Source organism: Syngnathus typhle, linkage group LG9 (genome assembly GCF_033458585.1).
Source record: "Syngnathus typhle isolate RoL2023-S1 ecotype Sweden linkage group LG9, RoL_Styp_1.0, whole genome shotgun sequence".
Taxonomy (NCBI): Eukaryota; Metazoa; Chordata; class Actinopteri; order Syngnathiformes; family Syngnathidae; genus Syngnathus; species Syngnathus typhle.
Window position 1 is genome coordinate 14,574,287 of NC_083746.1, and position 12,556 is coordinate 14,586,842.

Here is a 12,556-nt window from a genome sequence, read left to right on the forward strand (position 1 = left end):
CTCTTTCTCTCTCTCTTTCTCTTTCTCTTTCTCTTTCTCTTTCTCTTTCTCTTTCTCTTTCTCTTTCTCTCTTCTCTCTTCTTCTCTTTCTCTCTTCTCTCTCTTTCTCTCTCTCTTCTCTCTCTTCTCTTTCTCTCTCTCTTTCTCTCTCTCTTTCTCTCTCTCTTTCTCTCTCTCTTTCTCTCTCCTCTTTCTCTCTCTCTTTCTCTCTCCTTTCTCTCTCTCTTTCTCTCTCTCTTTCTCTCTCTCTTTTCTCTCTCTCTTTCTCTCTCTCTTCTCTCGCTCTTCTCTCTTCTCCTCTCTCTCTCTCTTCTCTCTCTTTCTCTCTCTTTCTCTCTCTTTCTCTCTCTTTCTCTCTCTTTCTCTCTCTTTCTCTCTCTTTCTCTCTCTTCTCTCTCTTCTCTTTCTCTCTCTCTCTCTTTCTCTCTCTCTCTCTCTCTCTCTCTCTCTCTCTCTCTCTCTCTCGTGTAACGTCAGAGCTTCAACTTGGTGTCGTGGAGCCACGCCAGCATCTCTGGTCCCAGGTCGAAGAGGCTGGCCTCCGAGGGTGGTCTAGATAAGGGGCAGGTGTTGATGATGTGGTCGGCTGTCTGCTCGGGGTCCCTGCACTCGCAAGCCGCACTGTCCGCCAGTCCCCACTGCCGCATAGACGTGTTGAAGCGCCCAACACCAGTTCTTAAGCGGTTCAGTGTGGTCCACTGCTGGCGAGGTAGTTCGTCTCCTCCTATGGTGCCGTCTCCTGGTTCCCAGACATAACGGTGCATGAGGGAGGGGCTAGGTGCCTCCCACTCCTGCTTCCAAGCTGCTGCCAGCTAGGCATCTCTGGAGATGTCTTCAGGGATGGAATTGAGCATCTCTTGTGCTGCCATGTTGTAGGGGTGGGGTGCCTTGAGTCTGCTTGGTGGAGCTGGAGTTGTGCAGGATGTGCCAGTTGTCATTTTTTGCCTTCCTGGCGAGAACGAGGGTGGCAGCCTCTCGCCGAAGGTTGGCCGGCGCTATTCCTGCAAGGACAGACAGGAGGGACACAGGGGTGGGTTTCAGGCATCCTGTTATAGTTCGGAGGGCGTTTTTAATTGCCACATCCACCTTTTTGGCATGGGGGCTTATGTTCCAAACTGGAGCGCAGTACTCTGCTGCAGAGAAGACCAGCGCTTGGGTTGATATCCGCAAGATCTTAGCAGAGGCTCCCCACGTTGTTCCAGCAAGGCGGCGGATCAGTGCAACTCTGGATGCCTTCAGATCTTCGAGGTGTTGTTTGAAGGATAGGGTGCGATCCAGATGCACGCCGAGGTACTTCGGGGCTTGTTGAACCTCCAGGCGTTTGCCCTCAATGCTAACTGCCAGTTCTCTCCTTGCTTCCCTGGTGCTGAGATGGTATGATGCACCAACTGTCTTTCCAACGCTGAGCAGGAGATGCCACTTTTCAAGGTATGCTGCCACGGTGCGCATGTCTGCATTCAGGCCGTCTTCCGTCTTCTTCCACGTTGGTCGACTCAGCATGATGGCAAGGTCGTCTGCATAACCATACTTTCTGGATGCTGTATCCGGTAGGTCGTATATATAGACGTTAAATAGTGTTGATGAGAGAACTGACCCGGGGATTTGCCTGGCTTTAACTTTCTAATGGCCTCACTGAGTTCCTCTGCTGTAGAGGCTCCCGGGAGATTGAAATCGACGTTGGCCGCTCTTGAGATGCAAAGCACCTCAGACGATATTAGTTGTGCAAAGTCTTTGTCTGCATCCGGGAAGCGGCCATTCTTCAGGAGTTGGGAGGCAATGGAGTCAGCAGTGACTGGGCATCTGTGGGCTGGTGTATTTCTCCCTGTGAGCCGGTTGATATTCTGCCACGCCTTGCGCCTGGAATGGGTGAAGTCGATTGGTTCAATTACTTCTGTCCATCTCGCCTTGCGGGTGGCATCCAGCTTTTTGAGCAGTGCTGCTGCTGTTGCGTCCTCCTCTTCTCTGGAGCTGGCTCAGTGTGGTCCACTGCTATGAACCGCAGGAGTACCTGGCAGTAGGCTGCATAGGCTGCTTCCACATCTGTGGACTCTGGGTGTGGCAGGCCAGCAGACCTCCTTTCCGTCTCCTCAGTATACGACTCCTAGTTGGCTTTTCGGAAGTTCCATCTCTTCACAGGCTTCCCTGGCACCGGTTCCACCAGTGATGGAGGTCGGTGGTGTGAATGGGGGAACCTGTCAAGAACACGCCTCTCCGGTCTTGGGTCGTTGCTGCGGCAGATGGCAAAGGCCAGGTCCGGGTTGGTGGTGGTGTTCCAGTGTGCAGAGAAGAAGGTTGGGGGTTCCTTGGGGTCGTACAGTAGCAGGGCATCAGTGTTAGAGGCCCATTCGCACAGCGCCACTCCGCTAGGAGTTTCAATGGTTGTACCCCCAGTCAGTGTGCTGGCAGTTGAAATGGCCTGCATAGATTGCGGGTGCAGTTACAGATGGGATTGACGCTGTGATTAGCTCCGATGGTGGGGGCTTGTAGACGCTGATGACTGAGGTTTCCTTGATTTTAGTAACTAGCCACTCGATGTTGGAGCCTGGTGGGGATTGGCTATAGGCTGCCCAGCTTATTCCAGTGTGGACGAAGGCTGCCACACCGTGTTGCTTGGCCAGGTGCCGAAGGACTTTGAGTTTGGAGGTGGTAACGCCCTCGACATTAAGTTGAAGCACCGACAGGCCTCGGTTTTCGACGGTCAAGATGGCTACCCGTCCACCGTTTCTCAGTCTGCCGGCTCTGCGTTTGTTTGGCGACATTAGTTTCGCAAGCGGGACTTGCACCCTGGCCTTGCTACTCATAGGGAAGACTGCGTGCAAGTTGTCGTCCATCTTCCCCCCCCTTAATGCTGAGTGCCAAGCAGGTAGGCAATGGGTCCAATTTTTATAGTCTTTGACTTGACACACACTTCCAGTCTCAGGGTGGAAACTCTACCACTCGGCCACTGAGCTGGTGAGTGTGCACTGAGCTTTCTAACACGGCTTCCGGGAGTAAATGTGCGGGCGGGCGTATCCCCATCTACTGGGGAAACGCAGTCATTCCAATGACCAAAAAAAAAGTTTAACAATACAATTTATTCAGGTTTGACGGGCCGGATTAAACAGCCGCGTGGGCCGGATGTGGCCCGTGGGCTGTAGTTTGCCCATGTCTGGTTTCAAAAGTAACATGACTTTACATGTAAGTTAATGTTACAATATTGTCATGATATTGTTAAAGAATTCTTTAACAATGTGTGTGTGTGTGTGCGCGCGCTCGCGCGCGTGTGTGCGTTGCTATGATATATAAATTGCTATGATATAAATTGTGCTTTGCCTTTTGGGTCATATACCGTAAATTTCGGACTCTAAACCGCGACCTTTTTCTCAAATTTTGAACCCTGCGGCTTATAGTCCGATGCGGTTTATATAGGATTTTTTCCGTGATTTTTGTCATGACTTGATCACTTTTATACACTCGTAAAAAGGCTGTGGACTGCTGTTGTCCGGCACCGCTTTGCTGGGCGGAGGGATGTATGACACGGTCACTGGGGAGAAAAGTGGTGTGTTGATCGCATGTCCATCTGCCAGGCAAATAGTGCCGTATAATTCACACAAAGAAGAGATTGAACGAGATCAAGACAGACATTACTGAAAGGAAGCTTTTATACACAAACCGTCATTATGGGGGACAAAAGAAATGCATATGATGCTGCTTTTAAAATAGTGCCGTATAATTCACACAGAGAAGAGACAGAACGAGATCAAGACAGACATTACTGAAGGAAGCTTTTATACACAAACCGTCATTATGGGGGGCTTATACATGATTATTTCCGTGATTTTTGTGAGGACTTGATCACTTTTATACACTCGTAAAAAGGCTGTGGACCGCTGTTGTGCGGCACCGCTTTGCTGGGCGGAGGGATATATGGACATGGTCACTGGGGAGAAAAGTGGTGTGTTGATCGGATGTCCATCCGCCAGGCAAATAGTGCCGTATAATTCACACAAAGAAGAGATTGAACGAGATCAAGACGGACATTACTGAAAGGAAGCTTTTATACACAAACCGTCATTATGGGGGACAAAAGAAATGCATATGATGCTGCTTTTAAGCTAAAGGCAGTCGACGACCCTAACCCTTTTTCTTTATTCCGTGGTCCCGTCTACTCTGGAGCTATACGTGTCTCTCGCTAGTTTAATGTAATTTAGCGCTTCGTGCATGAATAAAATTAGCATGAACAGACTCTCATCATGGAAAATGCTAAAAGAAATGCATAAAACCGACGACGAAAGAGATACTGACAGTGTGTGGCAAAGGATAACTAACACTATTCCAATCGGAAGACTTCGATGGTTTCAATGCACAGGAGGAAGATGAAGACGATGAAGCTCTTTTTTTTACTTTTACTTGTATGCTTTTTTAATCAGCCCTGTTAGTGCTGTGCTACCGTGTTGCTGCTGTGTTACCGCCACGTCTGAGTGACTTTTACCGGTATGTTTTAGTTAATCAAATAATGCGGTATTACTGCCGCGTCACAGGCAGTGTTTGGAAAGAAATGTTAAGGTATGTTATTAAAACTTTAAAAAAGCTTTCTGTGTCCAGTCTTTCTTTGTTAATAAATCGCGTGCACACTTCTGTGTTGCTGCGGTTGTCATGCTGTCGGGTTTGGTAGATTGTTTTGTTTTGTCCTGTTATCACTTCCTGTTTTATTTTGTACGACCTCTGCATTTCCTCTGCACTCCCGCCCACTTGACATCCCTGTTATGATAACTACGTGCACCTGTCGCCCGCCCTGATTGTCTGCACCTGTGCCCTCCCTCCGTATGTGTATTTAGTCTGCGTCTTCGCCTCGCGTTGTGCCAGTGCGTCTTGCAAGCCATGACCACCACCGACTCCATAGCCCCAGCTATTTCCCGTGCTTTGCCCGTGCGATCTTGCCTTTGTTTTTCCCTCCGTGTGAGGCGCTTTTTGTTTGCTGGTCTCAGCCCTTTTTTCCCTCGTGTAGAGGCGCTTTTGTTTATCCCCTTTTTTCCTCGTGTTGAGGCACTTTTGTTTGTTCCCTTTTTCCCTCATCGTGAGGCGCCTTTTGTTTTTGGAGCGGTCATCCGCAGAGGAAATAAACTCCTTGAACTTTCGAACTCTGCATTCGAGTCCTCTCCCTGCTCTGAGCCTGACAGCGGTACTACTACTGCGTCACAGGCAATGTTTAGAAAGACATGTTGAAGTATGTTATTAAAAAGGCTGTGTACTGTCTTTCTTTGTAAAAAAAACTCGTGTGCACGTGCAGTTTATAGTCCGGTGCGGCTTATAGTCCGAAAATTACGGTAGTCCTTGACAAGAATAACGCTATCGCATTGTTTTATTTCAACCCCCCACTTTGTTTTTGGCGTAATAAAGGTTTTAAATGATTGTGTGCCCAATTTTGTTCAAGCAATTTGAAAACTCATATTTTAAGGTTGGCATTTGAATAAAGTATTAATACACAGCTATATAGGGGTTACTGAGGCTCTTTGTGGACTTTTGGCAGACTTTGACAACCTTCTTGGAGGTGAGGTGGGCGTGGAGGAGTTTGGCAAGCTTCCATTTGGTGCATGTGAAGAAACAATCAGGTAAAATATCTATATTTTAATAGTGTGTGTAATGTTACCGAAACTACAGTGCAGTGAGCATGTATTTGCTCTCTTCTCAAATCATTTTTGCATTGTCTCATTACTTAAAGTAAGATGATCACAAAGAATATCAGACGAACATAACACAAATAAACAAAATGCAAATTTTAATTAATAATTTTACTACTCTATCCAAGGATGATTGGTATTTGCTCTACATCAGGGGTGGGCAAACGTTTTGACTCGCGGGCCGAACTGGGTTCTAAATTTGGACCGGAGGGCCGAACCAGGAGCAGATGGACGTAGTGTTTGTGTGAAGTAATATAAGCGACGTGTAAAGGTCATTGGATAAAAGATTTTGGCCTTTAGTAGGTAGTAAAGCAGGGATATTCCAAACAAGTTTTTTGAAAACAAATGCATTTATTAACAGCATTAAAAAAAAAAAAATCACAAAAAAACTGTTATCAGTGATTCTCCTAAAATACGACACTGTTATTATGAATAACAGTCTCCATCACTTCAGTGCCTGCAGGTCAGATTAATGAAAGATGTTTATTTTATGAGATCACATCAAACGGCAAACATTCTGGCCAAATATATCATCTTGACGAATCGATGAAAGCATACATCCAAATAAAGTAATCAAAACGGCAACACGGTGAGGGGTATCTGAACATCAGAGCAGAGGTTTAACTCACAAACATCTGGTAACACAGGTGAGGAAACGGGAAACACTTCTTTAAAGTAAGCCTTAAGAACTTTACAGGTTAAGATTAGTCGCAAACAGGTGGTGCATCAATGTCCTTGAGCATCCTGCATTGTTTGAAAATGAGAATGGTCGCTAGTTTCAGTCCCTGCTATGTGTACAAATCATATTCAAAATGCATTTTTTTACAACAAACTTGAGAGCCTCCCCTTCATTTTCAGTGGGAACAGTGTTGTTGGTCTCCCTTTTTTGCTAGTGCGTCATAGTCTGGAGTAAAATTTGTTGTGGTAATTCTTAGGAGAGATCCGAGGTGTTGGTCCGTTTACCTCGATCTGTGACGGGTTGATGTTGATGTGGCTGAACGTCACGTCGCGTACGTCAAGCCAAATTGGCCACTCTTTTTTAACATTCGGCACTCACTTCTTTTCTTCGGGCCACTCATTTTAATGGAAGGATTCCAGGGGAAGGTTTGTGGGTGGCTTTAGGGTAAAACTGTATCTGAAAGCTCAGCGCGCGAATTACAAGAATGCTGTAGTCACAGCCCACGCTCTAAATTCGGGACTGATACAAATAGAGCGTGAGTGCGCCATGTCCGTACTACTGAGTACATACACACACTTGTGAGTGTGCACCGAGCTTTCTGACACGGTTTCCGGTAGTAAATGCACAGGCGAGCGGTTCCCCATCTACTGGGGAAACGCAGTCATTGCATGCAAAATGTTTAATAATACAATTTATTCAGGGATGGCGGGCCGGATTAAACGGTCCCGTGGGCCGGATGTGGCCCGCGGGCCGTAGTTTCCGCACCCCTGCTCTACATGCTCGACTGGATTAAAAGCGGAAAGAATGCTGGTCAGAGACTGTCAAGTCCATCGACTTTACGCACTCTAGCCGACTAGTATGGCACACCTTCAACAGCCTCACGGACAAATCCAGGAAATCGCAACATATTTGCCCCATTTCTGTCAACACCATTGCTTTGCAACTGGTAAAGAATGGGGTATACAAAACAAAAGATTGCGACGGAGCCTACCTGGTTAACAAAGAACTGACTGTAGTCTGGTAAATACCGACGCCCCCTGGTCAAACAAGCTCTGGGGAGTTCACATCAGAGGAGTTTGCCAATGCTGTTTATCAACCAAAACCTGGGTAAGCCCAGGGCCTGATTCCATCTGCCCGGATCTTATTACACATGCTTGTTGTTCTGAAGTCTTTGTTAAACATGTTATCTTCCTGCCTGCATACACTCAAGCTTCCCAAAATCTGGAGGAAAATGTCTGTGGTTGCTATCCCAAAGCCGTCGAAGCCATTAGAGGAGTGGTCCCCAACCTTTTTTGCGCCACGGACCGGTTACATGTCAGAAATATTTTCGCGGACCTGCATTTATATAAATAAATAATACATCTATATAAAGAAATAATACATTTATAATAAATATATAAATACGATGATATAAAATGATACGACTGACATAAAAACAAGTACAAATGACAAAAATAAAACTCACCATTACGTTGAATTAGTGGGAGCACTGAGTTTGTTTCTCAGAAACGAGCCGGTCCCATCTAGACGTAATCGGAGACAATGACACCCGAAGTAATTAAGGTTTGTCTTTTATTGCAGGATGCTTGGTCTCCATGTGTTGAAGCAGTTTTGAATGCTTCATTGCCTGGTTAGCTAGCCTGTCGCCACATACCGTTTTTTTCCGTGTATAGTGCGCCCCCATGTATAGTACGCACCCCTAAAAATGGCATGCTGATGCTGGAAAAAAGCTTGTACCCATGTATAATACGCACCCAATTTTTATGAATTTTTTTAAAAAAAAAATTTAATTTTTTTTTTTTTTTTTTTTTTAAGTCCCAATGATCGTCACACACGCAGGGAGGCAATGGGTCCCATTTTTATAGTCTTTGGTATGGTCTTAACTAGGCTGGATGTAATTTTTTTTGTTGCCGTTGATTTCTCTGACTGCCCGATTGGAAGAACGTAAGGAGAGTGGTGAGGACAGCAGAGAGGATCATCGGGGCTCCTCTTCCCTCCATTCAGGACTTGTCATCCCAGCGCTGCGTGTCCCGAGCCCAAAATATTATTAGTGACCCATCACACCCCCACCAAAGACTGTTCTCCCTGCTACCCTCTGGGAAGAAGTTTCGCAGCATCAGCTGCAGGTCTACCAGGTTCTGCAATAGTTTTTTCCCTACTGTCGTCAGACTGTTGAACAGTCAACTTAGCATTCCCCTGCGCACTTTGTAAATACTGTTTTTGGTCCTTCATTGCTGCACTTTATATTTATCTTATTTATCTTATCTTGTTTCATACTATTTATATAGAAATGTCACTTTTTATCCAGCCGAAATGTCATTCCTTTGTTGAGAGCCGTATGCAACGTAATTTCGTTTTGTGTGCACTGAGTGTTTACAAAATGACAATAAAGTCTGTCTAAGTCTAAGTCTAACATGAAAAGAGAGGAAAGTGACGTGTGGACATGTGAAAAAGGGTATGGGAGAGAAGTTGAAGAGGAATAAAAACACCCTTGGAAACGCTCCGTGCGCATGGAGCGTGTTTGAAGTGAACAGCAGAGAAGAAAGGAACAAGGCAAAGTGTTGTGAAATAAAATATTACCTGTAATACGGATTTAGGTATACTGAACTCTCGCTCTTTATATAGCTGACGTGTCTTGCTCATCCGTTCTGCGCATCTGTAATGGCGGCCTCCGTATGATATCCGGTTTGCGTGTGTGCGAGAGCGAGAGAGAGCGAGAGAGAGAGCGCGCGAGAGAACGCTCAACCGTAGCGCGCCGCCGACCGAGCCGTCAGACAGAGCCGTCGCTGAAATTTAGAAGATATTTTTAAAGTCCTGATGTACTTTCTAAAATTTAAGTGGACCTCAGTGCGCACTGCGCAGGGAGCTTAATTTGGTGCGGTCGCGCAACCGCAGCGCGCCGGGCGCTCACTGTCGCATTGCTTAAAGAGCGCCTTTGTGTTTTAGGATGAACAGCAGAGACCAAAGGAACAAGGCAAAGTGTTGTGAAATAAAATATTACCTGTAATACGCATTTTGTTATTTGCTGATTGAAACTGCTAATTAAACTGTGAATTGAAACTAATAGGAAGAAAACAACTCTCGCTCTTTATATAGCTGACGTGTCTTGCGCATCCGTTCTGTGCATTTTATTTCACAACACGTTGCCTTTCTTCTCTGCTGTTCACTTCAAACACGCTCCATGCGACCGCAATGCTCTCGTATCAGACGCTTGCTCGATCACCTGCTCGTTTGCTGTCCCGTGCGCGCACGAAGCGCGGTGGTGCGTTTACGGGCAGTCGGAGAAATCAACGCCAACAAAAAAAATTACATCCAGCCTAGTTAAGACCATACCAAAGACTATAAAAATGGGACCCATTGCCTCCCTGCGTGTGTGACGATCATTGGGACTTAAAAAAAAAAAAAAAAAAAAAATTAAAAAAAGAAAAATTTTTTTTTTTTTTTTTTGTACCCATGTATAATGCGCACCCCGGATTTTAGGACAATAAATTAGTAAAATTTTGCGCACTATACACAGAAAAAAACGGTATTAGCTTTCCGGGCTCGACTGGGGAAACGTCACGTGACCGGGACAAGTGTCTTGACCTGAATTAATTGATCGTCGATAATTTTTTTTTTTTTCTGTGCGGCTTGGCGGCCCGGTACCAAGTGACCCACGGACCGGTACCGGTCCGCGGCCCGGTGGTTGGGGACCACTGCATTAGAGGATCCCAAGAGCTACAGACCTATCACTCTTTTGTGTATCCCCTTTAAGATCCTAGAGATACTAATCTTCACCTGTGTTGAACCTATCATCGATCCGATGCTTCCCAGTGAGCAAGCTGGATTCCAACGTAGGAGATTTACTGCAGAACGAGTCACTCTGTTGACTCAAGAAGTTAAGGACTGTTTCTTGGCCTACGATACCGTCTGCCATCGCGGTCTTACCTGCAAGCAGAAATGGAAGCTGAAGCTCAGTACCACCAAAAGATTGACGGCTGCCTTCCATCTTTACAAAAAGGAGGCAAAACGTGATCTCAACGTACACATTACTAGCTCAGTGGCCTAGTGGTAGAGTGTCCGCCCTGAAACTGGAAGGTTGTGGGTTCAAACCCCGGCCGGGTCATACCAAAGACTATAAAAATGGGACCCATTGCCTCCCTGCTTGGCACTCAACATTGAATAGAATAGAATAGATCTTTATTGTCATTGTCACACATGTTCAACAAAATCTAAAAAGTGCCAACCGATCAGCGCATGAGATAAAAAAAAAAATAGAATAAAAAGATAAAAAATACAAGCTAAAACCCACAGAAGAACATACACGGCATTCAATGTGACTACCGCCGTAGGGTAAAAACTGTTGGCGAATCTGCTAGTCCTTGACCTAATTGATCTATAGTGTCTGCCTGATTGCAAAAGTTCGAAAAGGGAGTGGCTAGGGTGGGAAGTGTCCTTCAGAATATTCTGTGTTTTTTTTTGAGACAGCGGGTTCTGTGTAGATCTTCCAGTGTGGGGAAAGGCCAGCCAATGATCTTCTGTGCTGTGTTGATGACCCCTTGGAGCTTTTTCCTCTGAGCAGCAGTGCAGCTGGAGTACCAAACACATATACAGTACGTTAAAGTGCTTTCTATGGAGCAGCGATAGAAGGACACCAGCAGTTTTTGTGTGATGCTGTGCCTCCTCAGCACCCTTAGGAAGTAGAGTCTCTGCTGGGCCTTTTTTAGCAGCTCAGAGGTGTTCACGCCCCAGGTGAAGTCCTCCTCGATGTGTACTCCCAGGTAGCGGAAGGAGGACACCCTCTCCACACATAACTGGTGGATTGTCAGTTTTATTTTTCCTCCTAAAATCAACGACCAGTTCTCGGGTTTTAGCCGTGTTTAGGAGCAGATTGTTCTCACCGCACCACTCCGATAGCTGCACCACTTCGGCCCTGTAGGCAGACTCATCCCCCTCTGAGATGAGCCCCACCACGGTGGTGTCATCCACAAATTTCACAATGGTGTTGCTGCGGTGGGCGGGGGTATGTGTATGTGTGTAGAACGTGTAAAGCAGTGGGCTCAGTACGCAGCCCTGTGGGGAGCCCACAAGGAAGGTTGGAATTGGGGGGTTAGATCACCAAATGATTCCCGAGCACGGCACCGCTGCTGCTCACTGCTCCCCTCTCCCCCAGGGGATGGATCAACATCACACAGGGATGGGTTAAATACAGAGGACAAATTTCACCACACCAAATTGTGTGTGTGACGATCATTGGGACTTTAACTTTAACGTTAATTAAGGTTCTCTACCTTTCTTTGCCAAGCCTACAAAGCGTGGCCTTAAACTCTACAGAGCACTCGCGTACCGCTGTCACCAAGAGTCACTGTGTAAAAAGCTCACAACACGTGTCAGCCTCCTGTGAAGATTGGCTAGTTCAAGATGGGGAGCTGACGGTAAGACACTCCTCCGTACACTAGCTTCGGTCTATTCTGCCGGCGAATATTGCACTCCTGTTTGGTGTCATAGTGCCTACACCCGTTTAATAGACAACCCAATTAACGACAGTCGCGCTTAGTGACAGGTTGCCTTCGGCCCACACCAACGGACGAACTGTACACATTTGCAGGCATCCAACCATCTGAGCTCCGCGGTAAGAGAGCTCGCCGGGCACAGGCGCCCGATCACCTTCTGGACGATCGTCTTCTCTCCAGCAACTCAAGTCGAGACAACCGTTTGTCCCTGCTGCACTGGAGCTGCTGAATAAAGCTGACCAGTCAGGCAGGAATGTTACAACTTGGGCAGACAGCAAATGGAACATGGAATGGAAACAAATCTCTTCCCGACTTTGCGGATTCATTGCAGAGGCCAGCACAATACCACCAGGGGAACAGACTGCAGACCATGTTATAAGATGTCAGCTGGCTAACTGACATTTGCCCCAAATATAACATCTACACCTTCAAAGGACCATATCGTCAATATGAAGAAGATGCATAGCGAAACCAAAGTGAGACATGGTTGGGCATGAATCTCCTGTTGCATTGTGGTCCAGTACACACTTTTTAAACCCTCTTTAATAGTTTTACGCTACATAAGCCTTTCCCATTCTCTAAATAGCCATTCCCACACATTTCTTTGCATGTATTGTACCTTTACAGTAAACAAAAGAACAAAGAAGTGATATTGTTATGTGTCTAGACTCCTGCTGCACTGGTTGGTGAGTCTTCCCTCATGCGTGGCCGACTGGCGCCTCCTG

General features: G+C 46.4%; 1 protein-coding gene across 16 annotated transcripts in view; it reads left to right on the forward strand.

Annotated features, from left to right (window-relative positions):
- rab3gap1 (RAB3 GTPase activating protein subunit 1) overlaps positions 1 to 12,556 on the forward strand; it is a 247,591-nt gene that overhangs the window by 75,722 nt on the left and 159,313 nt on the right. For all 16 annotated transcript variants that reach the window (XR_009715772.1, XM_061287379.1, XM_061287381.1 and 13 more), the window contains one exon: positions 5,510 to 5,591. Coding sequence is in view for 15 of the 16 variants with exons in the window: in XM_061287379.1 (XP_061143363.1) it covers positions 5,510 to 5,591 (82 nt within the window). In the remaining variant the exon portion in view is untranslated. The remainder of the gene's footprint in view (positions 1 to 5,509; positions 5,592 to 12,556) is intronic.